Genomic DNA, 18,037 nt, shown 5'->3' with positions numbered 1-18,037 from the left:
ACCAGGCTAATGTTGTTTTGGATGTCATTAAAAATTTTGAGTCTAAGTGTTTTAAATTACCTGACGAATTGATTAATGAAACCAGAAATTCGATTTCTTATTTACTAAAAAATTTTTTTAACAATGATTGTCATGTTAATTTTTTGGACAGATACTTCTGCACGACTTTTAATTCTTGTAGAAAGTTTTTAAGGGAAAATAATGACTTAATGATTACTAAAGCGGACAAAGGGCAAGTCACTGTGGTTATGAACAGATTAATTTATCTTGAACAAATGAACAATATACTTAGTGACCAAACTACTTACCGGAAATTGACGAAAGATCCTACTAAAAAATTAACCACGAGAGTAAATGAACTGGTTAAGTCTTGGTACAGATCTGATATTATTGATGAACTGACTTATAAACAATTACACATTACAACTTGCAGCATTTCAAGATGTTATGGTTTACCCAAGGTGCATAAGCCTTATTAAGAATCATTGTTTCAGCCATAGGCAGCCCATTATATGACATTGCGTGTTTTTTACATAAAATTTTAAGCGATTCCATCCCTAAACCTGGATCTCACATATGCGATAGTTGGACCTTTGTTGATGGTATTAGGAACCGGTGCATTGAACCTAACGAAACAATGGTTTCATTAGATGTTACTTCCTTATTTACCAACATTCCGAAGGAGCTAGTGATCACAGCTATAACTAAAAGATGGCACTTTATCAGCGGGTCCACTAAACTAAATCTCAATCAATTTTTATATACCATTGACTTAGTTCTGGGTTCCACGAGTTTCAGGTGTGATGGAAATTTTTACGAACAAATGTTTGGTAGCCCCATGGGCTCCCCTTTGTCTCCAGTATTAGCTGACATTGTTCTTGACGATTTAGAAACTGAATATATTAGAAAGCTAGACTTTAAGATAACAACCTTTTACAGGTATGTAGATGACATTTTTGCGATTTTACCTAGCGACAGGATTAGTGATGTACTTAATTTATTTAATAACTATCATCCTAGACTTAAGTTTACGTGCGAATTGGAATGCGATTGTTCCATAAACTTTCTAGATACAACAGTTATCAGGGATAATTGTAAACTTTACTACGAATTGGTACCGCAAACCGACGTTCTCAGGGAGATACATCAATTTTTTCTCTCATCATCCGTTACAACATAAAATTGGTGTCATTTTGGGTCTTACTGACCGGGCTATTTTATTGTCTGATGACCGTTTCCACGAACCCAATATTAAGATAATTAAAAGTATATTAATGAACAATGGTTATCCTTCGAGTTTTATCAATAGACATATTAACCGACGTCTTAAGAAAATCAAATATCGTGACAAATCTATTGATAATGACTTAACACGCAATAAAAACTTTATAACTATCCCGTACATCAAAGGTTTATGTGAGGGTATAGGACGTGTTCTGAAGCGGAGAAATATTGATTTCGCTTATACGGTTCACAAAAGACTCAATTGTCTCATTAAACTTGGTAAAGATAGGTTAATTAATGATCAGCATATGGGTGTTGTATACAAAATTGAATGCGAGAACTGCGAAGCTTGTTATATCGGGCAGACCAAACGTCATTTGGAGACGCGTGTGAAGGAGCATAGGTCGGATATTTCGAAGGACGATAATTGCCGGTCGGTTGTCAGTAAGCATCGAGCTCTTAAAGATCATAATTTTGATTGGTGCAATACCAAAATTTTACATCACGAAAACCATAGGAGGAAGCGAGAAATCGCGGAGATGGTTTTTATCAAAAAGCACTCTAACTCGATAAACATGCAGAAGGATATGGAAGATTTGCCGGCTGCTTATGTCTCTATTTTGTAAGTCTCTTGGTTGTTTGTCTAGGTATCAGTCGTGTTTTGATGATCATGAGGGATGCTTCGTGCTCCTTGACGCGCTCTCAGTTATTTTCAGCCAGTAAGTATCGTCCTTTCTTGTTTTTCTTTGTATGATTTTTCTATTTAATTTTTAATTTTAATTATAATCTTTTTTAGAAAATAACTGTGTATTACACTTGATAAGGACCTGAACTAAGGTCGAAACGTTGTGTGTGATCTATTAAAGAACTTGCCAGTTGTGTCGATCAACAAGATATTATTTCTTCATAAAAGATGACAATATTCTTTGACCAATATTAGCTGAACTTTATTTTAAGATATCTACAACGTTTCGACCACTGTTGTGGTCCTTTTCAAGTAATCTACATTACAAATAAAATAAACAATTATAACAAATAGACAATTAGAGATAGAAATCAGATAAAAGACGGTTAATGCTTACTTGTGAACTCCAAAAATTCAAGACAAAAGCCAAACGCTGAATGTTAGTAAGCAGTCAACGCAAAAATCGCTTACATATATCGAAGATCACATAGTAATGTCTACAAGATGTAAAATAACAAGACATACGAGTAACCTCCATCGAGAGAGAAAATCGATGGAAGACTAACTACACAAATAAGATCTCCTATATGTTATGTATGATGTTGTGATACACACTACGAAGATTATCTGTGTCCTTCTGCTTATTTATGGCATCGAGTTTGTTGGATGCAAGGAAGACCGGTGTGGTTTACAAAATCAATTGTTCTGATTGCGACGCGTGTTACGTGGGACAAACAAAAAGACATTTGAAGACCCAAATAAATGAACATAGCGTTGATATTAGAAAGCGTGCGGATGACCAATCGGTGGTTAGTAAACATCGTCTAGATAACAATCACGATTTTGACTGGCTAAATCCGATTGTTTTACACCAAGAGAAAAATAATAAGAAGCGAGAAGTTGCGGAGATGTTCTACATAAAGAAACACATCGATGCCATAAATAAGCAGAAGGACACAGATAATCTTCGTAGTGTGTATCACAACATCATACATAACATATAGGAGATCTTATTTGTGTAGTTAGTCTTCCATCGACTTTCTCTCTCGATAGAGGTTACTCGTATGTCTTGTTATTTTACATCTTGTAGACATTACTATGTGATCTTCGATATATGTAAGCGATTTTTGCGTTGACTGCTTACTAACATTCAGCGTTTGGCTTTTGTCTTGAATTTTTGGAGTTCACAAGTAAGCATTAACCGTCTTTTATCTGATTTCCATCTCTAATTGTCTATTTATTATAATTGTTTATTTTATTTGTAATGTAGATTACTTGAAAAGGACCACAACAGTGGTCGAAACGTTGTAGATATCTTAAAATAAAGTTCAGCCAATATTGGTCAAAGAATATTGTCATCTTTTATGAAGTATTAACAGAATTGGCGAAGATAACGATTATATACATTGAAGATATTATTTATTAATGTAACTATCTTCGCACATAGTACGTGCCAACCAGTTGATGATTTGCATCCGTCAAAACATGAGCTCCGTAGGACGTAAGAACGTCAATTCCGAGAAGCGGCGACTCGTCGAGGAGCTGCATGCCTCGGCGAGACGAAATTTTCCACAACGACGCGTCATAGTTCGGGGATACGATGACCTGTGGCAGGCAGACTTAGTCGAGATGCGCCCGTACTCGCGTTTCAACAGAGGTTACCACTACATACTCACCGTCATCGATGTGTTGAGCAAGTACGCATGGGCCGTGCCGCTCAAGAGCAAAGGCGAAAGCGAGACGGCTGCGGCTATCGCCTAGATAATTCGAGAGAGCAAGAGATGTCCGAAAAACTTGCAAACCGATATGGGGAAGGAATTTTACAACACCGACGTGCAACGACTCACGAGGAAACACGACATCAATCATTATTCCACGTATTCGGTATTGAAGGCATCGGTCGTCGAGCGATTCAATCGTACGCTGAAGAACGCTATGTGGCAGATGTTTACGCTCAACGGAAATTACAAGTGGGTCGATGCGCTACTGCGACTCGTCAAAGAGTACAACACCCGAAAACACCGAACGATTGGCATGCGACCCGTCGACGTAACCCCCGCGGAGGCTGAGAGACTCTTGACGACGGTGTACAGCTCGATAAAGATAGCGGCTCCAGCAAGGTTCAAAGTAGGCGACTCGGTACGCGTCAGCAAATACAAGACGGTCTTCGAGAAGGGTTACGTGCCAAACTGGACCACCGAGGTATTCAAGATCGTCAAAGTACAACGTACCAACCCCGTGACCTATCTGCTCGATGACTATCGCGACAAACCGGTCGCCGGAGCGTTCTACGAGCACAAGTTGCATCGCGCGAGGTATCCGGACGTGTACCTCGTGGAGAAAGTACTGCGCAGGAGAGGTGATGAGGTCTACGTGAAGTGGCTGGGATTCGATGGATCGGACAATTCGTTGATACACAAAGACAATGTCGTTTAATACTTTTATTATTATTTTTCACAAGCGTATAAAATATATAAATGTATAACTGTACGATAGTATATTGATACATTATATGGAAATATATGGAATACAATAACTCTTTATTATTATCCTTATCCTACATATTTTAACAAGCTTTATTAACGGGCTACGTCCTTTAGTAGACACACAAAAGAAAAAAAAATTTACAACGGTATCCGGAAATGTCCCCACGGTAGCGTATCGGTCGTATCGGGTACGACGTAGCGCTTATTGTCGTACGGACTCAGAGCGATTTTCATCTCGCGAACGGTGTATACGTTATGCAGCTTCGATGTTATACGCGCTTGATCTCGAGTCATTTCTATGTGGTCTTTCAAACACTGCATGTAATCATCGAACGCTATCGTTCGCGCGACTACATTCGTCTTGACTCCTTTCGCTTTCTTCGTATCTTTTTTACCGTCTACTTTCAAAGCGTACATTTTCGCTCTGATCTCCACGAATTTCGTCATGATCACGCCATTGTTCTCATCTTTCATTAAACTTGGTACCTCTTTATTCGCGAGCGGTATTCCGTATACGTTGTCGGATGCGTAATCACTCGTATCAAATCGTGCAATGTCGCGTTTCATTTGCTCGTACACGTCCTCGCACTCGATATGGTAAATTAAACTATCGGTATCCGTGTACGTAACCTTACACTTCTCGTGATAAAGGGGTAACATGTACTCGTGGTGAAACTCGTACAAACAGACCTTGGATATGTCGAGGATGCACATACCCACGTAGATCAGTTTGTTGAACTTCACCTCGAGCTTACGCATCTCGATCGTGACCAGGTTTTCCGAAAAGACGCTGCGACTGTGGAAATTCGGTTTCGCGATCATTGCCTCCGCGCCGTATGGTCCGTTCCATTTAGTTAACAGTTTAACATCCACGTGATTGCGCACGTTCTCCATGATTTTACCGAATACCGCGTTGTTCATTAGTTTGTACAAATTTTTCTCAAAATCAATTTTCGCTGCCGTTCTAAATAGCGTATTTAGTTCGATGTAATCGCGGAGCCATAGAGATTGCGTGAATTCTACGCGGTGTATTTTTATGACGCGAAGACCGTGACGAGTACACTGCTGCAGGTTGCGGTAATGAATGACGTACCACTTCTTATCGTACACAGTTGCAAGCAACTTATCTTGCCGTTTGCCCGGCGGCTTATCGTGCGTCGGGCAGAACGGAAGGTCGACGTGCGCGTCGTGAAGCTGTTGAGGATACTCGAGATCGACTTCGAGAATGTATCCCTTTGGTGAATCAGGAGCGATCACGTTCACGTCAAATTTGGAAGTGTCATCGACCCATCGAAATTCGGCATAGGGCAGTGGTTGACACATTGCCCAACCGTACAAGTTATTAACGTCGTAATACATGAGATACGACGAAGGTTTCGATGGGTCGTACGACTGCATGTACTTGTTGGCTTGCGCGTACCTGTTCGAACATTGGCTCAGGCCGCCGCGTATACCGCGTTCTATGAACATGACCATATCGATATCGGTACGAAGTTCGAAATTTATACGCGTATGCTTGAGCATCGCGTCCCACGTAAAACCGGGCAGAGTGTAATAATAATACGCGGGATCAAGACCGTAACTATTGATGCAGCTATCGCGGAAATTTTCGAATACGTCGGCCAACAACAAAACATCCGTTTTCAAGTACAAATCGCTGTACTCGCCGAGCGTTCGAATGGCGAACCGCTGTCAGATGTTCTCAGCGTGCGCGTAATCGTTCTCGGATATCGTATCACCGGCCAGAGACTATAGAACGATTCGCGCGGCGGTAGGCGAGTATCCTCTAATTTTTCGGTGCAATCCACGTACTCGTAAGGGAACACGCCCTTTCGCGTAAGTAAATCAAAGTCGTCAGCCGACAATTTTGCAAATTCGGATCGTACGATTCGGAGTTTATCGTTATTTAAATAAGATGACAGTTTATCGAGACTGCTACTTAGGAATTTAACCTCTTAGCTACGGCTGGACTTTCCGCGGCGCTGCATTTCTGTACGGCACGATTCGACGCGGACTGCGCGTAAATAATTTAGTACTGCGATTTGTGTCTAGTGACGTTTTCCACTATGAAATTACATGAAAATAGAGTTATAGATGAATAAATTATAATTTATTTATACATTTTCATGTAGAGTTTGAAAAAAACATAATAAGATAATATGAACACGTATACTTTAATAATTAACAATATAAATTAAAACAAATTAATAATACAATTGTGTATGATATATTTCGAAACAAGGGACGACGCAGAGTCCCACATCACAATGTTTACATTCGTAGCGTGATCTTCGCCTTACATCATTTTTCGCGCACACAACACAGTTTCGTAACGTTTTTTTGGTATTTACAGTTTTACAAAAAGACGGGAAATGTCTTTCAGTTAATCTTAAAGGATGGTCTGCAATAGATTTTTGACGATTGCTGAAATTATTATTTATGTCGCCATATTTTTTTATGATTTCTTTAATTAATCGAAGGTGAAATGCGCGCATTGTTATTTTTTCATTCCTTTTCATCTTGTACAGACAAAACGCATTCCAAATGGCCACATCAAGTAGATGGAAAAAATATTTTTTGTACCACTTAGTACTTTTTCTGATGGATTCTAGGCTAGCTATTACTTTATCTCTATTATCTACCGCACCCATATTTGTGGTATAGTTCACTATGCAAGAGGGTTTTTGGATAACCTGTTTCGTTCTGTAATTTATTTTTTTCGTATTTATAAAATCCGCAGAGTGGCAAGTGGACAGCATATATACTTCGCGTTTGTCTTGCCATTTGAGTGAGAGCATTTTAGACGAAGAACGAAAACACATTTCACCTCTGTTTAATTTTTCACTCATGATAGGCATACCCTTTCTTCGACGTTTTATGGTGCCGCACGCGTTTGTTGTATTGTCATGGAGATAAGTAAATAAAGCCGGACTGCTATACCAATTGTCGACAAACAAAGTGCGTCTTTTCCCTAAATATGATTCTAATAATGAAATTACAATTTCGTCTGATTTTCCGAGAGACTTCTCATTTATTTTTGTTACCTCCGAATCGCTACCTGCATATACAATAAAATTTAGTACGTATCCACTTTTACAGTCGCACGGTATAAAAGATTTGATGCCAAATCTATTTCGTTTGGATGGAATATACTGTTTGAATGATAACCTCCCTTTATATAATAATAAACTTTCATCTATGCATAAATTACGAAATGGACTAAAATAATTTTGAAATGAAAGGCGAAGCTTACTACAGAATTCTCTTATTTTTACCAGCCTATCAGAATTAGCTGTCGTAATCTCACTAAAATAAAGTATTCGTAACAAAAAAACATATCTATCTCTACTCATTATTCGTCCGAAAATGTCAGTACGCAAAAATTTATCCTTTGTCCAATATTCGGAATAATGTAACTTTTTTACTCGCGACATTAGTAACCTAATTGCAAAAAAATAATACATCTCACTCAGAGTTGCTTCTCCTTCATGACGTTTTACAAAAGAGCACATAGAATTATCTATTTTGTATTTACGATACTAATTTGTTTTTTCCACAACAAATGATACTAATTCTTCAGAAAAAAATAGTTCAAAGTAGTCTAACGGAGTAGCAGATCGACTAATTTGTATTTTCATTCCAGAATTATTCGAGTTAAATTTATGTATTTGTGGATTCAAATTTGGATGTGACCAGACCATTTCCTTGCATGCCGACTCTACGTGACTATCAGAATCTTCCGATTTTGATGAACTCAGTATTCTTCTTTGCAATTTTCTTACATGCTTTCTACCACTCATATTTTTCTTTAGCGCGTCATTTGCAATTTCCGAGTCCACTTCCGAATCATTACTAAGTGCTCTCCGCTTTCTGTTTTGTATTGACATACTAGGGTCAAGAAATCTACAAAATTATAAATATACGAAGTGGCATGTTAAAAAGATCTTCGAATAATAGCATATATGTACATATTAAAATAAAAAGTAACAATACCTGGCACTGGTGGATCAAAAAGTAAAGATTGTATGTTTCGTCGGTCTCTTTGACACGAGTACTCTTTAACGATAACTTTGATATTGTTAGAAAATGATGTGTGGACGAAAAAATGTGAAACGCAACAAATAACGCGCGTGATGAGGCGATAATTTACATATATCTAACGACAGAGTGAGCCACTATAGTGGCGTACCGTTCAAAAAGATGACATACGCGAAAGTCACTATAGTGGCGTACCGTTCAAAAAGATGACATACGCGAAAGCCACTATAGTGGCGTACAGTACCTAAGAGGTTAAATGAATCGATGAACCGCAATTGCATGTGGTTATGCCATGGTGTTTTATTGTCATCGAACCCGTAAACGTGTTTCGTGAACGAAATGTACTTTTCTTTATTAATCGGCAATACATCGACATTGCCCTTGAAATTGCTAGCCAGTTCTTTGACAATGAAATGCGCGTCGTAGCCGGATAAATTATGGAATACTATCGGAATAGTATGCGAATCTCTGTAATTTAGGTTACAATTCGCATGCGCGGGACCTCTGTACCGACCGGAGGTGGCAATGATCACAAACCCGTGTGTCGTCCGGCGCGAACAGTTTCTCGCAGATATGACACTGCGTCGCGCTATCAAATTTTTCACGCTCGTCCCGAGTTAATTCTACCATAGGGACATTTCTCGACAAACTCGCTTTCACGCGATACGCTAAACTTCTTAATTCTTCGACGAACCATGCTATACAATCGGTATCGCGACGGGATCGATACCCGGATAACGCCTGACTGTACGAGCACCGCACGTAATACCCGATGCTGAATACCTGGTGACGCTGGTACAGCTTCAGGTCGTCCTCCTCCTCGGTCTTCTGCAGGATGCACTCCAGATCGGCGTACACGACGAACGGCATTCGCTCCTTCCGGTTATAGTGTGTAAATTGCAGCCACTTGTCCTCTTCGTTGGGTAAGATGATTGCGCAATCGTTTATCTTGTTGCAATCCACGGTGTGGGCCTCCAGCTTCTCATTACTGTAGAAGTAGTGGAGACATCTGCAAGAATAAAAGAAAGAATCTGTTAATTTCTGACAATGCTAATTGCTAGCAATAGGTATTTATTCATTATAATAATAATGCTACTTACCGATCGCAGATATACTTCTTATGCATCTGCTTGTTCAGTTGCGAGCCCATCAAGCGGGGCAGGTTCTTGATGCAAGCGAAATGTCCCACGTTGTTGTCCTGCGCATCTTGCACGTTGTTTATTTTGTAAAAAATGCCTCTTATTTGATAACAAAACTGGTGTGTTACGTCGTGACAAAGTACCGAACATAAATCAAATAACAGTGATTACAATATAAGACGCAACTAAATATCATTGAAAATAAATGTCGGTGAAAATAATATTGCTGTAAATAAAATTGCTGTAAGTAAAATCGTTGGAAATAATAGCGAGTAAATAATAGAATGTTTGAGTGTCGCACTAACACTGCTGAAATCGCAATAGTAAAGAACCAAAAACGCCTCACTGACGTTATCGTAATGAAAGAAAGAGTGTCTCGCTGACACGAGCAATGTAGTATGTGCAAAACGTGTCCCGCTGACACGACCCAAATAGTAAAGAAATGTAAGTGTCTCACTGACCTTGAAACCGTGCGTCTCACTGACCTTGTAACCGTGCGTCTCGCTGACGCAGGCCGCTCGGGGCGTGGAAAAAGTGTCTACCTGAGACACTATCACCCTGAAGAGGGCTTCGGCTTGATCAAGGCCGAAAAGTACTCACTGTACTTACTTCCGTGTCCGCAAAGCTCACCCGTGTAACCTCGCCTCGCACTGAGGGATAACCAAGAAAATCCTCGCACTGAGGGATCGCAATCGAAGGAGGGGTCTCGCTGACATGGTCAGGAGATATTCGCAGGACCCACTGTCCTCTCTAAATCCCTTCGCCCTTCGCTCGCAGAGAACACACTTTTCGTTTCAGCAACTGACGCCGTACCAAACAGAGAATGAAGAACAAAGGAAAATTCGCGCGGCGCACCCGGAAAACCGGCCTAGCAGAGCGCCCCCTCTCGCCCGAAACTCTAGCGCGATCGATTCATTATCGACCGCCCTAAGTCGCCGAATCGATGTCGGTAACATTGACTGTTCCCGTAACACACGTACAGCAGATTCGCGTGCTTATTCATCTTCTCATCGGTGAGTCGTTTCGGTACGATCGTGAGTTGTTCCTCTTCTTTCTTCTTCTCCTGGATGGTATACACGTTTATGGAGATGTCGTTCAGACGTTCGAACTTCACAATGTTCTTCAGCGTTACAGGAAACTCTATGCCCTGGAGATTCAGCACCGTTGTGTAGTGCGGATAGGAAGCTGATCGGTCTACGTGTCTTTCCGCCGGGTACAGAGCGGCGACCACCGACCACGCGAAGCACGCATTATCTATAGAATGCACGTTGATTACGGCCTTCTTCGTCGTGATCTCCTCCGGTAATTTGATATGGCATCCCGCGTGCAAGGGATTGTACTTGTTAATGCTGATTATCAGGTTCAATATACGCGACAACGCCCACCCGCTATCACGCTCCTGGAACTCTTCGAGGGTTGTCAAGGTGGGCTCGATCACGTATTGCGCGAACCACTCTTGCATACCGGATGCAGGGAAGAGGCCACGATTTTTCGTGTTGATACTTTTATTGGCGGTCTTCTCACCCGCCACGAACTCGCCGTTGAACACGGTGTTCACTTTTACGCTGTTGTGTTGTTCAATAGCGTTGCGCACATGCCTCAGCACTATGCTGCTAGTGTCTTTCAGGAATCGTCGCGGCTCGATGTATTTCGCATTGATCACCGCACCGGTTAATATACGGTTTTCGAACGCAGTATCAATCTCTCGCCACAAGAGTTCTGCGCTGGAAGGCTGTTCGATGTAATCTCCACCGAAATGTATAAAGCGTCTTTCCAAACGCTTCTTCAATCCCTCGAGCCGCGCGATTCGAGCCACTAACGATTGTCTATTTCCGATAAATAGCCGCGGACGCTTGACACGACTACTTTCTTCCCATTGTTCAATACACTCGTCACAACGTTGCACCCACGTGAGGTATTCGCCCAAGGTAGCAACATTGTTGGCTTCCTCCAACAGGTCATGTTCACTCTATTCCATGTTTCCGTAGCACTTCTCACTGACAACTTTTCTATGGAGCGCTCGTAACCAACTGTGGTGCTAAACCTTTTTCAGTTTGATTATGTGACATCTCCGTCTCTTTCCACCCTGTGGCCACATTATTTGACTGCAGCCGACGGTTGAAGACCCACGTGCCAGAGGACACTTGAGAGGCACCCGCCCCTCCCCACACCCCCTCAGAGCCCCATGGCTTAGAATCCGGGTACCGGTACCCCGAAGAATTTTAACGGATTTTTATCTATCAACTATCTCACGCGCGGTAACGTCTTTGTTGTAATTGATAGTAGCCAGGTATCGGCGCTTGCAATTTTCTTATCGCTTCTGTATAACAATACCATGGTTCCTAGTAGTCTGTTTACATAAACATCCCTTTGACTGGTACAGGTGCTCGAAGACCTCCGCGTGACGTCATACCCCCCGCGTCCAGAGACCTCCCTCCGACACCCGCCCCTCCTCACACCCCCTCAGAGCCCCGTGAGTTAGAATCCGAGTACCGGTGTCCCGAAGAATTTTAACGGATTTTTTATCTATCAACTATCTCACGCGCGGTAACGTCTTTTGCTATGGCAATTATGATTGATAGCAGCCAGGTACCGGCGCTTGCAATTTTCTTATCGCTTCTATATAACAATACCTTGGTTCTTAGCAAGGTCGATTGATGGAGGAACTGGCGAAGTAAGGTCCTCGCATCCACTTCACACGATTTGACCCGAAAATGGCGGCGAAATGTAGGTTATTATCGTTTTATGCGGGATACATTAATAAGAACGGTGAAGTATTTTTGCATAAATGCAGGTTTTGGCAAAACAACCTGGCATTTTTGTTTCACAACACTGTTCACTTTGTTGTCGACTTTGCCTGCTGACTGACATACACATCAATACACATGTATATATCATGATACTACGTGTACATACATACATACATACATACATACTCGCTGTCCCGAAAATGGCGGTCATGCGAGGACCTTACTTCGCCAGTTCCTCCATCTATCGACCTTGGTTCCTAGTAGTCTGTTTACATAAACATCCCTTTGACTGGTACCGGCGCTCGAAGACCCCCGCGTGACGTCATACCACACGCGTCCAGAGACCCCCCTTCCCCCCGGGGCTCCTGGTCCAGAGAAACACCCTCTCCCTCTCCGCATCCCCCTTAGAGCCCCAGGTCCAGAGAAACACCCTCCCCTCCCCGCGTGATGTCATACACCGCGCCAAGAGACCCCCTCCCCGCACCCCCCTCGGAGCCCTTGGTCCAGAGAAACACCCTCCCCCTCCACGCAATCCCTCGGAGCCCCCGGTCAGGGAAACCCCCCTCCCTTCCCTCATCCCCCTCGGAGCCCACGGTCTAGAGAAACCCCCTCCCGCCCGCGTGACGTAATACCTCACGCTCAGAGACCCCCATCCCGCGTGACGTCATACCACGCGCCCAGAGACCCCTCTCCCCGCGTTAGTCATACCCCCGCGCCAAGAGACCCTCCCTCCCCGCGGCCCCTCGAAGCCCCTGGTCCAGGATCGGCATCTTATCACCTACTTTTTTACTTTGTTAATTTTTTATACACTACTCACAAAAATTAGAGGAACACCAAACTTTTCTTAAAAAATAGGCAAACTTCAAGCAGCTGTAACTTTGTTAAAAATGAACGAAATGTAAATTTAAAAAAAGGATTTTAAAGCTTGAAACTTCTACTTTCGAACGGTTGCCATGAGTTTAAATTTTTGTGACGTTTGGTAATTTTTACATACAAAAAACTGCGAACTGGACAAAATAAGAAATTTTCTTTTCACTTTGAAGGTCTGTCACGTATCAAAAACAAAATCTGCGAAAATTCTCGACTCTTTATTGTAAAAGATTGAAGTTTTCCCTACAAAACGCTTTTTTTAAATTTTTCTACGAGTTTTTGTTACTGAGTTATCGCCGATTAAATAAAAATTGGCACAATTTACTTTGATTGCTCATAACTCCGGTAAAAATCATCGCACAGCAATTTAAAAAACGGATTCTTAAAGCTGAAACTTTGCTCTATTGAACGGTATACTTGCCCAAATTTTTTCGAAAACATGTAACCATGCTGAAAATGGATGAATATAACGTAAAAATGAATGATTTTTCACTTTGTCATTTTGACCTTAAAAACAATCGTACAGAATGACAAAAACATTTGTTCTTCACATTTTTTTATACTTTTCAATACCATGAATTTGACAAAAATTTGCCGAATAGCTATAAGATTGTTTTCATGGTGGCCACTGTGGTTTTATGGGACAAAACTAAGAAATTGCTAAATTTCAGTAAGATAAAATGGAAAATAATGTTAATTAATGTTAAAAAATTGATTTCTAGCGCACTATATTAATCTTTATTAAGTCAGCAATAACAAAGTACACACTTTTCTACCAAAAGTTGAAAAAATTTGTGACCGCCGGCGTTAGTTTTCTCCAAAGCGTACCACGTGGAGGTCGCACGGTCGGATTTACGCTTCGTTTTGTGTGTGTGTGTGTGTGTGTGTGTGTGTGCGTGCATGCGTGTGTGTGCGTATGTATTATGTGGAGTGTATTAGTGATTAATGCAAGATGGAGTGATTAACGCTAAAAAGAATTTAATAACGTGTATTTCCGCCTCTATTCATAATGACTGTTCGCAATCGATTTCGCATATTGATGCAACGACGTATTGCTCTTTGAGGGATTCGCTGCCAAGTTCGGCAAAGAACTGTGACAAACGAAGCCAAATCGACGATGTTGGGATAGTTTTCGCGTACTTGGCGCTCTAACATATCCCAAACATGCTCGATTGGATTCAAATCGAGACTCATTAGCGGATGCAATAATGTATCGATTTGATGGTTTCTCAGAAACTGTTGGGTGTAACGAGCAGTGTGCGGTCGTGCGTTGTCATGCACTAGGCGAAACCGTTGACCAATTCGATTTCTAATTGGTAGAACATATGGCTCTAGTATTTCATGAACATATCGTCTAGAAGTTAATCCTGGTGGAGGGATAAGTACAAGAGGTGTTCGTGAAAATCGAGATATTCCTGCCCATACCATTACAGAACCACCATGAAAAGCTCGAACCGGTCTGTTGCAGTTTTCGGAATAGCGTTCTCCTTGACGTCGCCAAACTCAGGCTCGTCTGTCATTGCCAAAAAGGCAAAATCTAGACTCATCCTTAAACAGTACAGAATTCCATTGCCCAGGTCGCCTACTGACTAAAGAATGAGCATAATGTAATCGTAGGCGACGATGACGATGGGTAAGGTATGGAACTTGCACTGGTCGATGAGCATGCAATCCTCCTTCTCTCAAACGATTTCTTATCGTTGAAGCCGAGATCGGATGCTGTCGACCATAATTAATATCGCCGGCAATTCTACGTGCGCATACAAAGCGATTCTGTGTAACTTACTGGACGATCATTCGATCTTCCCGAGCGCTTGTTTCACGAGAACGGCCTTGACCCGGCCGTCTATGGTATGAGCCAGTCTCTCGAAACCGGGAATAAATCCGATTAATGACGGACGGACTTACTCCAAACTGGTTGGCAACATACCGTTGACTGTGATTCTCCTGTAGGGGAGTCACAATACGAGCACAATCTGTCTCAGTTAAATGACGCATAGGCATCGTAAAAGAACAACGAGCAGAAAACGGAAGTAGGAGAAAACAGAATAGATAAAAGAAAAGAAGAAATGTAAAAATAAGTAAAGGAATAAGTAAATACCTTAACTAGTGATATATCAGACAGTATCAAAAATCACCAATAGAATAACTCCGAACAGCTCAGTATACGTATGCGTATGTAAGCATAAGCACTTGTGAGTACGAATGCGCGATCTTAAGTAATATAGCTGAACTCTTTCACTTACGAGAAACGTCTTACGTCTTGTCGCCGCCTAGCGGCAAGACGTTCCACTAGTTGCGTGCAATCCGTGAGCGCTCCCATACACGCGCGCACACACACACGCACGCGCGCGCGCGCGCGCGCACACACACACACACACACACACAAAACGAAGCGTAAATCCGACCGTGCGACCTCCACGTGGTACGCTTTGGAGAAAACTAACGCCGGCGGTCACAAATTTTTTCAACTTTTGGTAGAAAAGTGTGTACTTTGTTATTGCTGACTTAATAAAGATTAATATAGTGCGCTAGAAATCAATTTTTTAACATTAATTAACATTATTTTCCATTTTATCTTACTGAAATTTAGCAATTTCTTAGTTTTGTCCCATAAAACCACAGTGGCCACCATGAAAACAATCTTATAGCTATTCGGCAAATTTTTGTCAAATTCATGGTATTGAAAAGTATAAAAAAATGTGAAGAACAAATGTTTTTGTCATTCTGTACGATTGTTTTTAAGGTCAAAATGACAAAGTGAAAAATCATTCATTTTTACGTTATATTCATCCATTTTCAGCATGGTTACATGTTTTCGAAAAAATTTGGGCAAGTATACCGTTCAATAGAGCAAAGTTTCAGCTTTAAGAATCCGTTTTTTAAATTGCTGTGCGATGATTTTTACCGGAGTTATGAGCAATCAAAGTAAATTATGCCAATTTTTATTTAATCGGCGATAACTCAGTAACAAAAACTCGTAGAAAAATTAAAAAAAAGCGTTTTGTAGAGAAAACTTCAATCTTTTACAATAAAGAGTCGAGAATTTTCGCAGATTTTGTTTTTGATACGTGACAGACCTTCAAAGTGAAAAGAAAATTTCTTATTTTGTCCAGTTCGCAGTTTTTTGTATGTAAAAATTACCAAAGGTCACAAAAATTTAAACTCATGGCAACCGTTCGAAAGTAGAAGTTTCAAGCTTTAAAATCCTTTTTTTAAATTTACATTTCGTTCATTTTTAACAAAGTTACAGCTGCTTGAAGTTTGCCTATATTTTAAGAAAAGTTTGGTGTTCCTCTAATTTTTGTGAGTAGTGTATATTAAGAATAAAAAAAAAATTACATCTGCGAATAACATAATATGGTGTTCGTGGTGTTTGGCTTTTATATACAATGTGTAATTAGAAAAATGGAAATATAATTTGTGTGTTTCTTTACTGGCAGATTGTAATTAACTATTAATTGGAACTAATATATTCAGTTCAACAAAAATGTTTTACTTTAATTCTAAACTAACATTAATCGTTGGTTAAAAAGTAACGGCGGAGAAGGGTGACAGGGGTCAGGATCGGATAAAGCCGTCCCCTGACTATGAGGGGTATCCCGACGGCTGGGCCTGTGTGCCGAAGAGCGGCCCTGAGAGTGGGAATGGGATCAAAATCGGAGTCTAGGATGAGGGCATCAGGTGGAAGAGGGATAGTGATTTGAGGGAAGATGTAAAGGGACCATTCACCGAGAGCCACTAGCGAACGGCGGACGAACTCTAGGATGGTATCCTCATCCACTAGGGGGGACGGAGAAAGAGGAGGGGAAGTTGGGAAATCCTCAAAATCACCAGGTTGGATAGGTGAGAAATGACGGGAGGAGGGAGCTGGGGAAATAGAGGGAGAGTATCGGGGAAAGCTAGGCGGTGATGCCTGGATGGAGGAGAGTGTTTTACACGGAGACACCCGAGATGTCCGTGATGAGGATTCGGATAGAGAGAAATAACAGGAAGATGGCGGTGTAAGAGAAGGAGGAGGGGATATAGAAAGAGAAACGCTTGAAGGGGTTGATGGTCGGGAAAAGGAGTGAGATGAAGAGGTGGAAGAAACGGAAGAGGTTGAGGAAACAGAAAACGGAGTAGGAGATCGGGGTAAAGGTTCCAAAATCTGGACAGAAGAGGATGGCGATGCCCGATGAGAAGGGGAAAAAATGATCTGGACAGAGGAGGCGGAGAAGGGAGGCCGAGGAGGATCTAATATTACAATCGATGAGCAAGTAGATGACGCAGAGGGGGGCCGCGGATTGATCTCAGTTGCGTTCCTTTTACGCGGTGGTTCTGCTGATGGGTGGCCCCCAGACCACAGCCCTTGATCTGTACGAGACGGTCCCGGAGAAGGAGACGCACTGCGGGATCTTTTGTTGGGAGACACTTAAAAAGGGGCAAACGGAATAAGGTAAGGAGAAAGCGGATAGAAAAGGGTAGAAGAGACTAGAAGAGGAAAATGAGAATAAGAGTTGTCGGCGATGAATAACAAATAGAAGATTCGTTCACTTATTTGCAGGTGTGTAGTCTCTATTGAGTAACGCCGACCGGTGAGAGATTCCCGTGGTCTGCAGGGAATGTTGGTGTCCAGAGACCGGAGTAGAACTCGCGCAATCAGAGATTTCCGTGTTCTGCAGGGAATCTTGGTGTCCAGAGACCAGAGTAGAACTCACGCAACCGAGCTGGTGTAATTCCACTTTGGAGTCTTTGTGTTATTCACTTTGGAAGTCTTTGTGTTATTCTCTAGGCCGTCACTGAGTTTACGAGACTCCCACACAAGATAAGCGATCCTACGTTCGCGAAGGCTAACAAAAAATG

At 41.6% G+C, this 18,037-nt stretch overlaps 1 protein-coding gene across 1 annotated transcript; it reads left to right on the top strand.

The window, feature by feature from the left end:
- Positions 1-209: 209 nt before the first annotated feature.
- On the top strand, positions 210-1,850 carry LOC113561766. Its single transcript, XM_026968942.1, has 3 exons — positions 210-373; positions 547-939; positions 1,310-1,850. The coding sequence occupies exons 1-3, from the start codon at positions 210-212 to the stop codon at positions 1,848-1,850; spliced, it is 1,098 nt and encodes a 365-aa protein (XP_026824743.1).
- The last annotated feature ends 16,187 nt before the right edge of the window (positions 1,851-18,037 follow it).

This window comes from Ooceraea biroi, chromosome 4 (genome assembly GCF_003672135.1).
Source record: "Ooceraea biroi isolate clonal line C1 chromosome 4, Obir_v5.4, whole genome shotgun sequence".
Classification (NCBI taxonomy): Eukaryota; Metazoa; Arthropoda; class Insecta; order Hymenoptera; family Formicidae; genus Ooceraea; species Ooceraea biroi.
This window is presented reverse-complemented; position numbering and strand designations above follow the sequence as displayed.

What these genes read in the sequence shown, in the direction of transcription:
- LOC113561766 (XM_026968942.1), top strand. Translation starts at nt 210, where the DNA reads ATGATTACTAAAGCGGACAAAGGGCAAGTCACTGTGGTTATGAACAGA. An exon ending in AATGAACTGGTTAAGTCTTG is followed by an intron (nt 374 to 546) that starts GTACAGATCTGA and finishes TAAAATTTTAAG; the next exon opens with CGATTCCATCCCTAAACCTG. An exon ending in AAGATAACAACCTTTTACAG is followed by an intron (nt 940 to 1,309) that starts GTATGTAGATGA and finishes TTTTATCAATAG; the next exon opens with ACATATTAACCGACGTCTTA.